General features: G+C 36.5%; 4 protein-coding genes across 10 annotated transcripts in view; 1 reads left to right on the forward strand and 3 right to left on the reverse strand.

Moving 5' to 3' along the window:
* Positions 1–1685: 1685 nt before the first annotated feature.
* LOC129579073 (glutamyl aminopeptidase) overlaps positions 1686–16437 on the forward strand; it is a 56485-nt gene continuing 41733 nt past the window's right edge. The window contains exon 1 of the mRNA XM_055468659.1: positions 1686–2380. The gene's annotated coding sequence lies outside the window, so the exon portion shown is untranslated. The remainder of the gene's footprint in view (positions 2381–16437) is intronic.
* Positions 2526–9044, reverse strand: LOC129579082 (uncharacterized). 4 transcript variants are annotated; one of them, XM_055468722.1, is made up of 9 exons: positions 8911–9044; positions 8329–8846; positions 5715–5868; positions 5468–5639; positions 5102–5306; positions 4906–5013; positions 4701–4790; positions 4594–4625; positions 2526–4462 (listed from the first exon to the last, which is right to left on the reverse strand). In XM_055468722.1, the coding sequence occupies exons 2-9, from the start codon at positions 8800–8802 to the stop codon at positions 3793–3795; spliced, it is 1905 nt and encodes a 634-aa protein (XP_055324697.1). In that variant the 5' UTR covers positions 8803–8846; positions 8911–9044; the 3' UTR covers positions 2526–3792. The 4 variants fall into 4 exon arrangements, with proteins under 4 accessions (XP_055324697.1, XP_055324695.1, XP_055324698.1 ...); XM_055468720.1 differs by lacking the exons at positions 8329–8846; positions 8911–9044 and adding exons at positions 6043–6631; positions 7137–7338; XM_055468723.1 differs by lacking the exon at positions 8911–9044 and having other exon boundaries at positions 8329–8865.
* Positions 9582–12436, reverse strand: LOC129579088 (uncharacterized). Its single transcript, XM_055468731.1, has 9 exons — positions 12359–12436; positions 11751–12209; positions 11524–11671; positions 11320–11457; positions 10982–11211; positions 10799–10894; positions 10593–10717; positions 10141–10484; positions 9582–10071 (listed from the first exon to the last, which is right to left on the reverse strand). Exons 2-9 carry the CDS (start codon positions 12192–12194, stop codon positions 9728–9730), a joined length of 1869 nt encoding a protein of 622 aa, XP_055324706.1. The 5' UTR covers positions 12195–12209; positions 12359–12436; the 3' UTR covers positions 9582–9727.
* On the reverse strand, positions 12619–16019 carry LOC129579091 (uncharacterized). Of its 4 annotated transcripts, none has more exons than XM_055468738.1 (9): positions 15564–16019; positions 14759–15423; positions 14554–14691; positions 14261–14493; positions 14083–14195; positions 13907–14011; positions 13527–13819; positions 13189–13404; positions 12619–13107 (listed from the first exon to the last, which is right to left on the reverse strand). In XM_055468738.1, the coding sequence occupies exons 2-9, from the start codon at positions 15375–15377 to the stop codon at positions 12977–12979; spliced, it is 1848 nt and encodes a 615-aa protein (XP_055324713.1). In that variant the 5' UTR covers positions 15378–15423; positions 15564–16019; the 3' UTR covers positions 12619–12976. The 4 variants fall into 4 exon arrangements, with proteins under 4 accessions (XP_055324713.1, XP_055324711.1, XP_055324712.1 ...); XM_055468736.1 differs by having other exon boundaries at positions 14083–14198; positions 15564–16018; XM_055468737.1 differs by having other exon boundaries at positions 14759–16019.

Below are 16437 nucleotides of genomic sequence, written 5' to 3' on the forward strand. Positions count from 1 at the left end.
GCGAATTGTGCACATGCTCACACAGAGTAAAGTAACGTTGCACTTTCGTTGCACTCTACATACATGCATTTATCGTGTGGCAAAATGCTATTTGAAATTTCCCTCGCTGGCGGTTCTTCCGCACATACGAAAATTCATATTCTTCCAAAAAGAAATAGAGCGTATGTGTGATTTCGGGTGAAGACTATGTGTTGTATTTTTGTGGTTGTTCGCTTCGGCATGCATCGTCTTCCGGGAAAAACACATACAATAAATAATAATCCATTCTGTTTCAGAGGAGATGAAACACGAGAGCCAGAAAACTGAATATACTTACCTTTCCGTTGAATAGTCACGAAGTAATGTATGCCACTCGTCGATTAGGCTCTTAACTGAAACCATTTTTCGCATTGAATGAAAAAAACAAAGAGATCGCACGTGCGGTAGAATGGTACGCAGTCATCGACATGAATGGGTGAGAAATTAAAAAAGCTCGTTACTTTGAATTGTGGTGAGTGGCAAAAAAAAGAACGAGCATGAAAGAGCATTTTGCGTTCGAGTATCTCACAAAGTCGTTAAGTATATGTATAGAAGAGCCACATTTTCTGCAACAAAATCGCATGGGGTCAATATACAGACTGCTAATGAATTAAAAATTAAAGCACACATGCAAAGCGAATGCCATGCCCTGATATACCATACCGTGCCATACTACCAGGTATATTTGTCGCACGGAATTTTTAATCCATTTTCCGCTTAGTTTATGCTCTTGTTCGGTTCTGTTCTGTTCCGCTGATATGTTGGTATTTATGCTCATGGTTTATTTTCATGGTGGTGGACGAGGCAAGCGGAGTCAAATATCCCAAAGTACTTGAGATAGAAAGCGAGAGAGGGTGAGAAAGAGAAAAAAATAAAGTAAAGCCCGTGCTATAGCCCACAAAATATGGTTATTTTTATAGAAGAATTTTATGCACAAATATTTCGTGTCTTAATTCTGCTTATACACGATAAATGAAAAGCATGGTAAGGAGCGCGGGCCATTTTTCCCGTCGTTGTCCTCCTCCTCCTCTTTCTCATTGTGGTGTTTCCATCAATTGAGCCGAACACTAATGGTTGTGAACACGAAATGGAGAGAACAAGTGAACTAGCGAGCTATGTATGTGCTTGAGCGAGCTATCTTCAAACATTTCAATTGAATATGCTTTTGCTTTTACAAACTGTGAGTTAAGCTATTAATAGTTCGCGGTGGATTATATTGTGTTGCAATACATACGGGGGTAGAATTTATTTTTCTCTTTCGCTCTTGCTCCATAGTTTGGTTCGCTTCGCTTCGTTGTCGCATCAATTTTGTCTGTTATTGCTGTTGTATTGTTTTCGATAAAAATAAAAAAAATTAAAAAGTGACGCAACTATGAAAAATCATTGAAGGCTCAATTTGATGGACGTATATGTACATTTGCACGTGAAAGTGTCTGTGTGAGTGTGAGCGTTGGCGTTTGTGTGTGTGTGTGTGTGCACAGCACATGGCCATCATCCTGTTGAAGCAAAAAAGCTTAGCTGTTGCTTATGTATTCGAGCGTATGCATTTTTGATATTGTATTTGTTGTAACATAAACAGAGCCACCGAGAGAAGAATCAAAAAGTATTTTTCTTTTCGAGCGCACGGTACATAATTATTAGAAGCGCACCTAACAACACAAGAGCTCAATCAGGTTGACATTAGTTTCGTGCATGACTGCGTGCAAGCAGTGTCAACATTTAGTCTTCAAACAGAAAAATCAAGTCAAAACGGCTGCTGGACGATTTGAAAAACAGAGAGAGAGAGAGAAGAAAGAACGAACAGAAAAATAAAAAACGTGTAAATATTCTAAACTATTGAATAAACTATTGTGGGCCAAGTTTTCTGGCGTTTAATTCTAATGAAAAATTGATTAAAAGTTTTTGAAAAAACAAATTTTGTGGTTAAAAAATTCAAAGCAATAAAATTTAACGGATTTAAATTTAGAATTTCTAACAAAAATATAAGCATTGTGATGTAGATTTGTGATTTGAATTCTAACTAAATGCAATAAATTGAAACCACTCGTTTCACTCTGTCTCTAAAAGTGACGTGCCTTTCTCGTATTTAATTGGACAGCATTTTGTTTTTTTTTACGAAAAATAGAAAAAAAAGGAGAAGAAGAGAGTATCATTGGAAGCACAGAATTCATATTTGATTGGTTTTATTATCTCCCCATTTGCGATTTAGTTTTCATGTACGCCGAAATTCAATTTACAATAGTTTACTGTGATATTCATCATATTGAAACTGGAATATCGAAATAAAACGAGGAGAAATTAAAGAGAAAAAACAAAAACCGAGCGAGTATCGATTGTTTCCTTGCTTATGCACACAATATTGGTAAGTATTTTGTGATTGATCTTCCTTTCTCTGTCTCTCATCGAACACGTGAAACTTTTTTTTCCATTAATTTCCTTATCAATTAAGAAACAAGCAGATATCGATTGGTTCGACAAAAGGTTTTTGTCTATCGAACGTAGTTTCATTTGTGGAACGTTAAAAATTTGTGAAATAAATTGCATTTTCTATTTGCGCCAGACTTTTAATTGATTTAATTGATTCTCGGTAATATGAGCACATACGAGCCATAAAATGCATCACACCGAGGCACAAGAGAAGGGTGAGCGTGCCTGTTGTTTGAATTGCTGCTCCACATGAAGCGTAAATATCAAATTAATATCGGTTATCAACTGCGACTGCTGATTTTCCGTTCCATTTCACTTTTAACAAATTGCAACGATAAATTGAGTTTGGTTTTTGATTTACGCGCGCCCATCAATTTCATTGCTTTACCGCAAACAACACTGTTGCCGTTTTACACCGAATTCAATATTAAAACTCAATTTCGCTTCATTCTTTTCATTCCCCATATTTTAACTAACCGAATAGCGATTATGTTTTGTCTGCGGCGCAGCCATTATTTTTTATTGCAAAACAAATACAGAACCAGCAGAGAAAAAATTACATAGTCCATGTATGCTGAAATGTAAATGTGTCTGAAATAAGCTGGTCGTAATTATCCTTTTGATCAATACACTCAAATATTTGAGTTTGAATAGGTTGAATGGTAGCGAACAGTCTTGAATAAAATGGAAAAAAAACATCAATTCACCTGTTCGGTCGATTCTATTTCTATTGGGGTACACTCTAGTTTAGGTTTTGAATCACGTGCAACTTAAGCCATATTATGATTTGCAACTTGTAATTGTTGCACGCAATAACGCAAACGATGACAAATATGTACTATAGAAAAAGAGAGAGAAAAAGAGAAAATATTCGAAATAGTATTAAATATGCATAAACGGTGTTTTCTCCTACTCCTTACATTCTTTTATTTATGTTATTCTATATGACTTAATACAGATACAATGTTCGATTGTCGAGCTTTGGCTCTACTTATTCATTTCATTTGGGGCCATTCAAATAATCTCTCCCAATCCGAAATCATTTCCAATTGTTTATTATTTCTTTGCGAAAAATCACGAAAATCATTTCTCTGGAATTTTATTCGAAAATTGGTTGGACCAAAAACCAAAACAATTTAGCTTATACACCCTATCAAAATGGAAATGACTAAATATAGAAAAAAAAATAGTTCGAGTTAATTACCTAAATTAAAAAGTACGTAAAAACGAAAATGCAATATCTGTTTATTTTCGAAACTAATTACAATATATTTGGGCTAATTATATGTTGAAATGGTCTGTTTTTGTGTATGTTGTGTAATTGTTTTCTGGTCAATTGATTTGATTTCAAGTGGACGAACTCAAAGCGCCAATGTGTGGCCCAAAATTGTAGTTCAAAATTTTGGGCGCAATGAATCCACCATAACCAGGGAATGTCTTGTAGTATAAACCAACGCCACTCAGTGGCATCGGATTGTGAGATTCAACTAACTGTGAATCTATGAATGGAATTGTTGTTTGGGATAAGTCCTTAAATTTATCGGTGGGACCAAAGGTTATGTAACGATCCTTTAGTATGTTTGGTATCGATTTCTCAGGCGTTAGTGTTGGAACATCAAGATTATCCAATGGGATTTGTGTACGTTCTTTGGCTTCGCTCACATACCAAAAACTACTTTCCAGATTTTTTAATCGTCCCGAAATGAAATCAAAGTCAGTCGCGCGTACTTGTAAGGTGATTACACCATTAACAACACGGAATCGACAGCCCGTTACCACTTTTCCACTAGGTACTTCAACTGTGTCCAAATTAATTGATCGATTTTCCCAGGTCATCGTGTGGTAGTCGATTCCTTCACGTACAAGTGCATCATGGATGTGGAAGTAGTCTACTTTGCTCCACATATGCCATGTAGGGTTGGTTACGTTCAATGCTGCATACGGTTTGAGTTCACGTTCAACAATCATCAAATGAAAAACTCCCTGGAACTTTCGAAAAGCTAAAGCTGATACAACTCTAAAATGAAAAAAAAACAACAACAAACAAACAAACAAACATAAATGATACAAAACAAAAGCCAAGAGAAAAATGTTAATTGTAAACACAAAGGGCCTTTTGCATTGACATCAAAGAGATAATATACACACCGGTTTTTGTAAATATCAGACACGACGTCGCGCTAAAATGGAAATTTAAAAATGGAGATATAATGAAAAGTCCACAAATAAAATGATTTAAGCTGCTTGAAATTTACCAAACTGAAATGCCTCTCCGAATGTTTTTGATCGTCACACAGACAGAAGCAATTGGTACATTTCACCACCCATCTTATCCATGACTGTACCTATTTCAAAGACAATAATGGAATGGAATATGTGTATGTGGAAAAAGTGCCATTCAACATTGATAAAATGAAGAGTGCTTGAAGAAAGGTTGGAATTTTTATGTATATTACTTACCCGCGTCGATTCATCTGCACATTTTTCGAATATTTGCGTTCCATTCCGGCCCAATACATTACCATTATCGTAGTAAAGAACATCATATCTTCTCGAGGCTTGATTTGGCTATTATACCACAATAACGGTCAAATTGCAATCAGTTCAACTATTGTTTACATGATGTGCATAAAGATGTAACGCTGTAAAGACTTACCGTGGAGCAAATGTTTAAATCCGAACCAAGGAATTGACAGTCGACGATATCTCCCTTACAAATGGCTCTATCTCGTTCGGCACCCTCTCGCTTTAGTCCACAGTAAGTACCATCGTAACATTGGTAATTTTTCGTAACTCTGTAATCTTCACAAGTGTTTTGACATGTTCCATCGGGATTGAGGTTTACCTCGTTGTCGAAATACCTGATCATAATGAATTAATAGAGTGGGAAATTAATGAAAATTAGAAGCAAATGATAAATGGAAAAGTAGTCATATTTTAAGACTAAGAAAGTAAAGCAATGACTACATAGATTCGAAATCATTTGATCAAATATTGCTTAAATTCGAGATTGGCGAAATACCCGACTAAGAAGTTTGTCACTTCTTCGTATGTGCCAACAGAGTAATGGTTCGGATCGCATCGCCAAATGTCACGCTTTGAGTACTCGAGCAAATGTCTAACTATATCCTGTGTATGATGCGTGCGATCCAAATATTTGGTCCTCAGTGCCTGCGCTTGACCACGGAAATTGCCTGAAACATAAGTAATTCACATGAAATAAATGAATTGCTGATAACATGAATGTGACTCAAAGAGTAAACACTTGCCTCGATTGTAAACCGTGTAGAACATGTATGCGAGTTGCACAAGTGCATATGCCTTTAGTTCAGCCGTTGAAATGTCGTGATAGTATTCGTAAATCAATTGGTTGGCCGATTTAATTACCATCACATTTTTATCGCATTGCTTTAGTTGAGCTTTCTGTAAAATGAAAATGAGACACATTATTATTTGGGATCAATCGATGTTCGAATTGAAACGACGTCACATAGTACAATTCTTATCAGAAGCAATGAAAAAGAGACAAAACTCAAGGATTAAATGTGTTGTTTCACATTGAGAGGTTTGAGTCGCACATGAATAAAAAAAACTCACACTTCGCATATAATCGTCGTTTGACGAAATGTATTCATAAATGTTGTCCAGTGTTTTTCTCAATATTAACTGATCTTGAACTATTAACATGATGTTGAGCTCATTTTTTGGATCGTCCAATCTTGTTGGATCATTTAAATAGGTTTTTTGTGCCGTTCGTAGTGATTGATTTATAGTCAAAATGCTTTCATAAAGTATTTCATCGTGAGCATCGAATAAATTCAAATCAATGACATTTTCACGGAAATTCCCATTTAAAAAAATGGCATGACTAACGCGAACCAATTCCAGCAAATCGATTTCATCGATTTCCGCATTTAAATGATTGTCTTGAATTATTATAGACCAAAGTAACTGTTCGATATTGATGTATTGTTGTTTAAGCTGATTGATAAATGTGTTTCCTATCGGAGAAGCCGCATCCGATGTATCGTTTACGGTTTTTTCGTCAAATAAAAGCTCCAAATCGTATAAAGTGTCGTATAAATCATTTGCCGCATCAACTGGCTCTTCACCATGACAATATGGTTCGATAAATTCGGTTGATGAATACATGTATTCAATGGAAGCAATAGTTGTTGAATTGACACTATAATCGAAACATGTCGATATCACAACGAAATAAATAAATCCTTGCACATAAAATAACATCATGTTCGATTGAAATGCACTGAAACTTGTACGCTTCAAACAGAACATTCCTTCTCCTAGAAGTAAGAAAACCTCCCCCACTTCGGGGACGCACAAGAATAAAATGAGCTAAACTAAACGGAATATTACTATTCAAATAGAACTTGTGGATAGTACGGACGAGCTAAGAGTGTGTACGTGCACTCGATAATTCGAGTGTGAAGTGCGAAACGAAATTTTGAAGAAACGATTTTTGGTCAAATCTTAAACCAAACAAAAAACAATGTCAATAACACATCCTGTTTGTTCAAAGTAAGAAATGTGATGGCTATTCCTAGACATGAATCTGTGCGAAACATTATCAGCCAAGGACGTGCTTGAAGTTTTGATTCAAAACTTCTGAACTATCGAAAAAAACCGCGCACAAAAAACACTCTATATACTCTGGAATCACAATCACTTACATTTTGAATGGTTTCGTAAAAATCCGTTGACCCCGTGATGACAAAAAGTGCATTGATTTGATGTGTTAAATTGAGCTGGCTTCGAGCCGCATCAATCGATGCTAATTCATCGAATGCTAATGGATTTTGATGCAGACAATTTTTCATAGCCATCGCAACGGTTTGAGTGATATCATCAACGGCCGATAATAATTGAGTTTGTCGATCGGCCGCATAGTCGTTGAACGTTACATTAAATTCACGGAAGCTTTCGTCGAAAAAAATTCGGTGAACTATATGTATTTGCTCTAGAACGTATGCGGTATCGATGCCACTCTCTATTAAATGCCACAAATCGTTTTCGAGCGCCAAATAATGTCGTCGTAACGAATCAATTAGCGCTGGTGCTACGGACGGTAGTGGGGATGATGGTAAAGGTTTTTTCCCATCTTTCACTTTTCCATCACGCGGATCAGTCATTGACACCACGAACGCTGCCACAAATAATAACGTGAAAATTTGCAGTCGCATTTTGTGGCCGAATGTAATACTTTTTTTCCGTCTAGATTCTCACTATAGTTAACAAATTTTAATAGAAGACACAGAAGCACCGACAAATTGGCAACGAAAAAAAAGAGCGCACTGTTCAATCGACCGAAGTGAATTGGCGCAAAAAAGAGCGCACTGTTCAATCGACCGAAGTGAATTGGCGCAGAGACGTTTAGTGAATAACACACTGAGACATTCAGTGACCGTATAACTATGCAGCATCATGCTTTTGATGTCTCATTCACTAAATTCAACATTCCCAGAATTCAGCGGAATCGGCGGCCTGAATGACCGACCGACAACATGTTGTCGCAAAAAGCGAGAAAAAAAAACACACAGAGAAAAATAACAATCAGACAAACAAACAGAATCGACACATCACGATAAACGATGGCATCATTTGAGCTCATTTTGTGACTATCATATTTTTGCTGTATTTCCTCTCTGCTCTTTTCTCGTTTGTATCGTTTTATTTTTAGTTGCTTATTAAAACGTCCGAAATTGATAATGGTGATGTAAGCTATGGCTTCTGCTTAATACGCATCGAAAGAAGCGTGCGCGTGTAAAATGAATGCGATGTATGAATGCGAATGGGAATATGAGTAAGAGGGGAAAAAATTGGAAATAAAAACATCAGAATCCAAGAACTCTGAATCACACTCACATTGCGAATGGTTGAATAAAAATCGGAGGTGCCAGTGATTTCAAACAGTTTATCCAGTTGATCGGTTAAGTTAAGATTTCGTGCACTGATTGCTAACGAATCCGTTTCTCTGAACCTTGCGCGACTCGAATATAAGTAGTTATCAACCGTTGTTGCGACGGATTGATTGATTTTCTTTATGGATTCGAAAAGAGCGTTTTGATCGGGATCAAATGTGGAGAAGTAGCAATTTCGCTCCGAAAAACTGTCACGTAAGAATGTGCGATGCCCACTATGTATTTGCTGTAATGCTACAGATAAATCGATTCCACTGTTAATGGTCTGCCACAGGGAATCTTCGATGGAAAAGTATCGTTGCCGCATTACATCCAACAGTGTGGGTGGACTGTTCCGAACATCTTTTGTGAATATATTCGCCTGCACCGACAACACACTAACAACAATAATTGCCGCCAATATATTCATTAACCGCATTTTCGCCCCGGTTGTATGTAGCTCACTCAATGCGAAAAACCACTCTTGAAAAAGAAAAAAAAAAAACGAATAAAACACGGTTACAATATAACTTGGGTTTGGCTCTACTTCTGACTCCTGACGGCGCACGCACTCAATTAATTAGAATCGATCGAATTGAATCATCAAACTAATTGTGAATTGAGTGCGAGCAAAGATTTTATTTGAATTTTCCACATAGCTGTGATGTGTCACTGGGTCAATTCATGTACGGATTCCGTTCTGTTATCAACAGTTGTGTTTGCTGTGTGTGAGTGTTTTTGTTCATTCTCGCTTTTGCGATTTCGTTGGATGTTTGTTGACAATTTATTGCCAGGAATTTCATTGGAACGACCGTGTTGTTGTCGGTCGCTTTTCGTAAATAAATTCCACACGGAAAAGCACACATATAAACAAATGCGAGTAATAGTATACCGATATGTTGCGAGAGAGAAAGAAAGAGTACAGTCATGAAAACAAGTGTGGCAAACAGCACCCGAACGCCTTTCCGAGCATCGCGTGTGTAAAACTCATCCATAAGTATTTTGTCTTTTCCCTTTTGCATGTATTTTCAAATCGTTAAATGTCACAATATCCGTTTTGAAATAAATATCAGAAGGTCATGATTCGCGAATAAATTTCACTTCAAGTAAACATTACTTGTGTTGATTCTACATAAGATCAATGTAATGATGCCTAGTTATCAATCGCTGACGAATCTCACTATCTTATTTACTTACTGTAGTAATGCGGTTTTTCTTCATACAGATAGAATTCAATCGAAATATGTTTTTTTGTTTATGTGTTTTGCGATTTTTTACCGTCGCATACTTTATTTACGGAAGCTGAGCTATTGCTTCATATATGAAAACAATTCTTGGAAGTGTGATTGTTGACAAAATGATCATCAAGCATTTTGAAGTGGATTGATCAATGATCCAAAGTCGAAAGCGATCAAATATGGTGCAATAAATCCGCCAAAGTGTGGTTGGCCCTTGTAATATAAACCGACGCCGCTGAGCAGAGTGGGATTTCCTTCAACAAAAGTTCCATCAATAAAAGGTACAGTCACTTGCGATGCATCTCTAACACGGTCACTAGGCCCAAATTTGATAAATTGATTTGGTCTCCAGTCCGGTTCCAAAGGTTTGACAGCGCGTATCGGAAGGTCGGGATCGTCTAAGAATAGCTCCGTATGTTGTTTCACTTGGTTATTAATCCAAATACTCTTGTCGAGCTTTTGCAATTGGCCTGTGAATGAAAACAGGGCATTTTCATCGTGCTCTTATTATTTTCTCATATTTCCATTCCATCACTCACCAGTTTTATAATCGTAGTCAGTTGCACGGATCTGAACCGTCAACACACCATTTTCCAGCGCATGGAATCGAACTCCAGTCACAATCTTTCCTGGTGGTGCCAGAACTGCATCCAAATTGATGGATCGTTTTTCATAGGTCAATGTGTGGAAATCGACACCACTCTGAACTCCCTTACTGTCAATGCTGAACTCTGGGTGGCCCACGTATCGATTATTGGCATTCGTTTCACCGGTCTCATGAGCAATGGTTGTGTTCAGCTTGCCGTATGGTAAAAGCGTACTTTCACCTATGACAAACTGAATCATTCGATTACGTTTCGTGATTGCAACGCCTGTCACAATTCTATTCAAGGACCAAAGAAAAGAGAGAAATGTTTTTTTTTAAAGAAACGCACAACCGAAATTAACACAAGTTTTTGTTTTGTTTTCTATTTCATAAACATGTTTTTACCGATTTTCCTGAATGTTCGAAGTGACATCATGCAAGCTGAAAAATCGATCCGATTGTGCGCTTTGCTCATCGCAATAGCAGAAGCAATTCGAACACTTAACGAACCAAGAGTTCCACGATTCCGCCTATGAAACATAATAATCCCATTCTCGTTAGTAAATGTTGGCTTTTCTTTCCCGTGGTGATTATAAAAACACTAAACTCACCTTTGCCGATTGTAAGCAACTGTCGTATTTTCCGAATGTTTTTCCATTTGAATAGCGAACATAGTCGTAGCGACGTGTATCAAGCTTTTGTAACGACTGAAATTGAAACCCCGAAAATAAAGTAATAATAAAAGTTAGTCGTTTTTGTGAGCCGTTTGTGTTGTTTTTTTTTAATTTGACTACCGGGCAAACAGTGAGGTCATCATCAACGAAATCACAATTGTAAACTATTCCTTTGCATCGAGTACTTGCTTCATCGATATGCGACTCAGCGCACAAGGTATTCGCAGCACAGCCATAATTCCTGGTATTTTTATAGTCGGAGCAAGTTTTCGCACAACTTTTGTCCGTATTTAGATTGACCTCGTTATCCACATATCCTTGAATGAATCGTGTAATTTGATGATAGATAGCTGCGAAGATTTATTTGAAAAAAGATCAATTAAATGCCGCACATCTTTGAAAATCGATCAAACAATTTGAAAAAAACAAAAACAAAAACAGAAAATGAATCGGCGTACTTGGGAAATTCTTTTTATCACAAATCCACTTTTTATCGCTCACTGTTTTCAAAAAGTCTTTCACCGTATTTTGTCTTTGTACGTATTTATCATAGAATGATTTACGTACATCATCGGAATTTTGCTGACTGACACTACCTAGATGAGGAAAAAAAAGTCTCATTAACACCTAAACCACACAATCGCAATTGATTTACTATTTACCATATTGGGACACTTTTAGAACCATTTGCGTTAATTGAATATTGATGTAGCTCTTTAATGTCACCGCCGACAATTCTTTGTAAACTTCAAACACCAATTCATTGCTGTTTCTCACGTCACCCAACTGGCATGATTCCCCATTTTCTTTCTATACGAAATTAACACAGAAATTATGTTTAAGCATGCTCGCTTTTAAAATTAAAATTTCAACGAAAAAACTATCTCACATCTATAAGATCATTCCAAAATGACCGTTGTCCAATAATGGCGTTCAAGTCATCAGCTGATTTTTGCATTTGTTGAGCCGCATTTTTTGCCAAATCGACTAATTTAACATATTCCGACTTGATCAAGTAATCTTTGATATTCTTCACATTTGTATCAATCGACAACACAATGTTGATAAGACGTTCATACTTTTGAATTCCCAAACTCCATAACACTCGATTTTCACCAAAGTCATTGTTTAATATGCGTGAATGCTCACGATAGATTTCATTGAGTAATGATCCACGGTCGAGCAAAATGAGTTGCGTATCGATTTTTTTCCACAATGCTTTTTCACTTGCCAAATACTCGCTGGCCAATTTATCAATGAGAATCTGTTGATCACCAAACACACTATTTGCACTTATAGACAACAGAAATATGCCAAGTAAAAGCAAATTCATTTTCAATACCTGGAACTAAAGAGATAGATAGATAGATAGATAGATAGATAGAGAGAGAGAGAGAGAGAGAGAGAGAGAGAGAAATAAAAAAAAAACAAACGTGAACAAATGACAGAAATGAACCAAAATAGCAACACAACGTAACGTATCATCTGAACACTTACTTGTTGGACGGCTTAAACGAGAATGAATATATGGCAAAGTGAGTTTTTGTCAAAGACACATATATAATGAATACATAAAACCAAAACAAACCATTTACATAGTATAAGTCAGGGCGTGATTCGACGAAGAAATTATTCATATAAAATTGCAACCCAAAGTACTTATCAACGAACATCAGCAGCTGTTGAACAATTTGTTTTCTTCTCATATTCCAAAGAAACTTTAATCACCGACTCCAAAGAAATGTTTTGCAAATTCATTTGTGCGATCATCCAATTTATTTTTGTCGTTAAATCGTTAAGTATGCTAGCTTCAGCCAAAAATGCGTTTGACAAAGCAAGTTAGTATTTGTCCACACAACACAAATGTGTGGAACAACAATGAATATTTATAGTGTTAATGCGATGTTTCGAATGACAAATGACCATTCGTCATATGAAAGTTGAAACATCAGCACAAATTTTTCTACACAAATGCGATGTTTTGAATGGTTTCAGGTAAAATAAAAGTTACTGTTTTTTACTTAAACTAAAACTATTATATGCTGGATCTAAATGCATCTATATAGTATGGTGTTAAATTATTTGCACGTCATAAAAAATCTCAAAAATGTTAATTTAATCATCGCGTAGTATGATGAGGGGACCGATGAACCCACCGTAACCCGGTGTGGTCTTATAATAAACACCTGCGCCAATTAGTGGTTTCGGAATTTTCGCTTCGACCGGTTGCGTATCGATGAATGGAACTGTAATGACAAACGGATTGAATTTAGCCGTTGCTTAGAATAAGCTTTGCCATTGAGATTTGCTATCCAAATTTGAATTACCGGTTGTTTGTGCAATGTCCTGATGTACACCAGTTGGTGTGAATTCGATATATTTGTCCTGAGAGCGGTAACGTTTTGATTTTTCTGGTGAAAGGGTCGGAACATCAAGGTCTTCATTTGGTATTTGTTCTTTGTCATGGTTATTATTCGAACGCCATGCCGTTTTCATATTATCCCGTGATAAATATCCCGTTTCCTTGTTATATGCAGTTACGCCTGAGCCAAATTAGTTTGATTGAGAGGAAATCAATCGAAATTGTTGTTGTCAATAAATTATTATTATTTTGAACAAATTTTTCATCATTTGATTTCGAAATTAAAATCCAAAATACACTCACGGACTTCAAAACGTATCCTATTGTTAACAAGACGAAATCGAGCACCGGTTACCACTTCATCTGGTTTAGCTCGAATTGTATCCAGTTCAATGGCACGACTATTCCAAGAGAGTCGATGATAGTCTATGTCAGCTTCAACGTTGGCATCTTCAATTACCCAATCATAATCTCCTGTCCATGTTATTTCATTGGAATTGATTTCTTCGATTTTGCCATGGGGCAAAATTCGTCGCTCCGATATGAAAATGTGAATGATGCGATTCTTTTTGAAAAATCGAATTCCCGTCACAACTCTAGGGTGGAACGGAATTTTGTTCATTTTATCGAGATGGAAAAATCGAGAATTTTTTTTTTCATGTTTGCATTATGATTAATCATACTTGTTCTCAGCAATCTTGCTAGTTGCTTCGCGTAAACTGAAAAATCGATCTGAAAATTGGTTCTCATGGTCACAGTAGCAAAAACAATAGCTGCACGAGACAAACCTGGAAATTTCAATACCGTTTATAATGAATCAATAACAGTGAACAATATCAAAAAGAAGCAAAATAGCTACCATCGAATCCATGATTTTAACTTCACTTCATATCGACAAAATTGCGGTTGACCAATCACCATGCCACTGTTATAACGAATGTAATTGTATCGACGGGTCATCAGTTGATCATTCTCCTGGATGAAAACATAATAAAAAATAAACAGAACATGTAAACAAGTTTAACGGTATAACCTACATTTGGGCACAGTGTCATGTCCGACTCGATGAATCTACACGATCGAATTTGACCATCACAACGCGTTTTGTTTTTGTCCAAATAATTAAGAATGCATAAAGTGTGATTGCGACACACGTGGTATTCAACTTGTTGATAATCCGAGCATTGCTTTCTGCATGTGCCATCCTGGTTGAAGTTGACCTCATTATCGATATATCCCTGCACAAAATTTGTGATTTCCGTGTATGAATCTATGATGAAATATTGGAACTAATAACCTTGTTCGTGTTTTTTTTTTCATTTTCACTCACAGTCTTTTGAAAAGTCATCACAATTCCAAATTTCACCAGTAAAGTTCTGGACAATTGATCTTACGTTCGATTCGAGAGTTTTGTATTGGGACATAAAGGATGTTCGAAATTCAATCGATTTGCCTTGGTGCTTTTTCGCTGTAAAACAAAAAAACCATCATATGAATTGAATGAAAACACAATTATTTCACGAATGAAAACTTACGTTGCGATTTGGCTCCTGAAATCATGTGCGCCATTTGAGTGGTCATATATCCTTTGGTCAGAGTTTCAGCCACAGTTAGATAGAAATCCGTGACCACATTCTGCAGATTAAGATCTTCAACACCAGGTGTAACGAAGCGTTTATTTGTCTGGCAGAAATCTGAATTTTCTCGAATGTATGCCAGAAATTCGGGCCTTTTGGAGAATTCAAACACTTCACTTAGCTCATTCGGTATTGTGCTCAAGATATTATCGCAATTTTGTTGTGCCTCTTCATATCTCTTTTCGCTCAGCCATTTGGTTGTACCACGTTGATGTTGCTTCATTTTGTCAATTTGTTCGGCAAACTCTTGGTTTATCGTGCGTACAGCTTCAACACTTCCCATGTCCGGTTGATTCAAGTTGCCATCGAAATACGTATAGAGTCTTTCAAGTGTTGCATTTGCAGTTTGTCGATTGGTCGATGAGTTGATATCACTCCAAAAGCGTTCCTCTTCATTTATAAAATTCTTGATAGTATTGTCGACGATCGTAAGCTGTGAATATCGTGATGATCCACAACTGTGAAACACCATCACCAGAAGCCATGCTATTATTATGTTATTTTGCGGCAAGCGCATTTTTTTTATCGATTGTCAAAATTGACTTGGCCGCAAATGCACCGGACTAACGCGTTGAAATGAACAGCGAACAAAAAAAAAAACAAAAAAACAAAACGGAATCCTTCAATATCTATTCTACTTTCAGTTTCTCTAGTGATTGCAATGAAAGTGAAATCGTTGCGCTTAAATAAATAAAAGAATGACCTAATGCGACTCAAAATTATGCTATTCAAAATACATGCTGTCAATCTCAATTGCAAAACAGAATAGAAAACCGAGAAAGAGAGACGGCTAATTCAAAACGGAAAAAAATATCCGGGAATCTATCGAGATACTGCGTGCTGTTCGCGGGTAAACCGAAAAATACAAAACTTTTGGATCAAATTGGTTGGTGCAGAAGTATTCTTTTTCGGTTTTGTTGAATCTTTTCAAACTCTATTCAAAGCACTTATTTTAGTATATTTCACTGAGTCAAAATCCTAAATTGGTTTATAAATGTCAATTGAATTGTAGTTTCGTATAAAAATTTTTTGTTCAAGTTGTCTCGATTAGATCATACATCTGATTCGTTCCCGACATTGTGTCATTTCCTCGAAACGCACATACTTTCAAATGCTATTATCGCTAGCCATAGTATTTTTTTTCTTCTTCTTCTCCCCATTTCCGACCGTACATTGGCAGTATTTATGTCGGGAAGACGTTGAAATAAAAATTAAATAAATTTGTGATAAGAATATGTTTAAGCATCAGTTTGTGTGTTTGTGTAAATATTATGTGTAAAAGACCATATGCTATGCCCTCGTTATCAGACTCGTGTACATTAGACAATTGCGTCAAGACGCAGTGAGATTAAACGGTGCGATCGGAGGGAAAAAATGAATTTTTTTTTTTGCAAATCGAATGACACATTCACATGACTATACAATCTGAGTGAGCAATGAGATCATTTCCTAAAATTGTTCATTATTTCGAATACAAATAATGAAACCATTCCCAGTGTCCTTGCAGAGACGACCTAGCGAGTGATACAAAAGACATATCGTGTGTGATGCCCCATTTAATCGTTGGAAACAATCAG

Source organism: Sitodiplosis mosellana, unplaced genomic scaffold (genome assembly GCF_009176505.1).
Source record: "Sitodiplosis mosellana isolate CC-2019 unplaced genomic scaffold, AAFC_SMos_1.0 Smas_scaffold_6226, whole genome shotgun sequence".
Lineage (NCBI taxonomy): Eukaryota > Metazoa > Arthropoda > Insecta > Diptera > Cecidomyiidae > Sitodiplosis > Sitodiplosis mosellana.

Bases quoted from the DNA above. Each gene is read 5' to 3' on its own strand.
- LOC129579091 (XM_055468736.1), bottom strand. From the start codon at position 15,377: ATGCGCTTGCCGCAAAATAACATAATAATAGCATGGCTTCTGGTGATG. The intron at 14,199-14,260 runs GTAGGTTATACC...GTTTTCATCCAG, and splicing joins ACATGACACTGTGCCCAAAT to GAGAATGATCAACTGATGAC. The intron at 13,405-13,526 runs GTGAGTGTATTT...AATTTGGCTCAG, and splicing joins TAGGATACGTTTTGAAGTCC to GCGTAACTGCATATAACAAG.
- LOC129579082 (XM_055468720.1), bottom strand. From the start codon at position 7,189: ATGCACTTTTTGTCATCACGGGGTCAACGGATTTTTACGAAACCATTC. The intron at 5,014-5,101 runs GTAAGTCTTTAC...GTGGTATAATAG, and splicing joins ATTTAAACATTTGCTCCACG to CCAAATCAAGCCTCGAGAAG. The intron at 4,626-4,700 runs GTAAATTTCAAG...TTTCCATTTTAG, and splicing joins CGGAGAGGCATTTCAGTTTG to CGCGACGTCGTGTCTGATAT.
- LOC129579088 (XM_055468731.1), bottom strand. From the start codon at position 12,194: ATGAATTTGCTTTTACTTGGCATATTTCTGTTGTCTATAAGTGCAAAT. The intron at 10,718-10,798 runs GTGAGTTTAGTG...TATGTTTCATAG, and splicing joins GTTGCTTACAATCGGCAAAG to GCGGAATCGTGGAACTCTTG. The intron at 10,072-10,140 runs GTGAGTGATGGA...TTTCATTCACAG, and splicing joins TGACTACGATTATAAAACTG to GCCAATTGCAAAAGCTCGAC.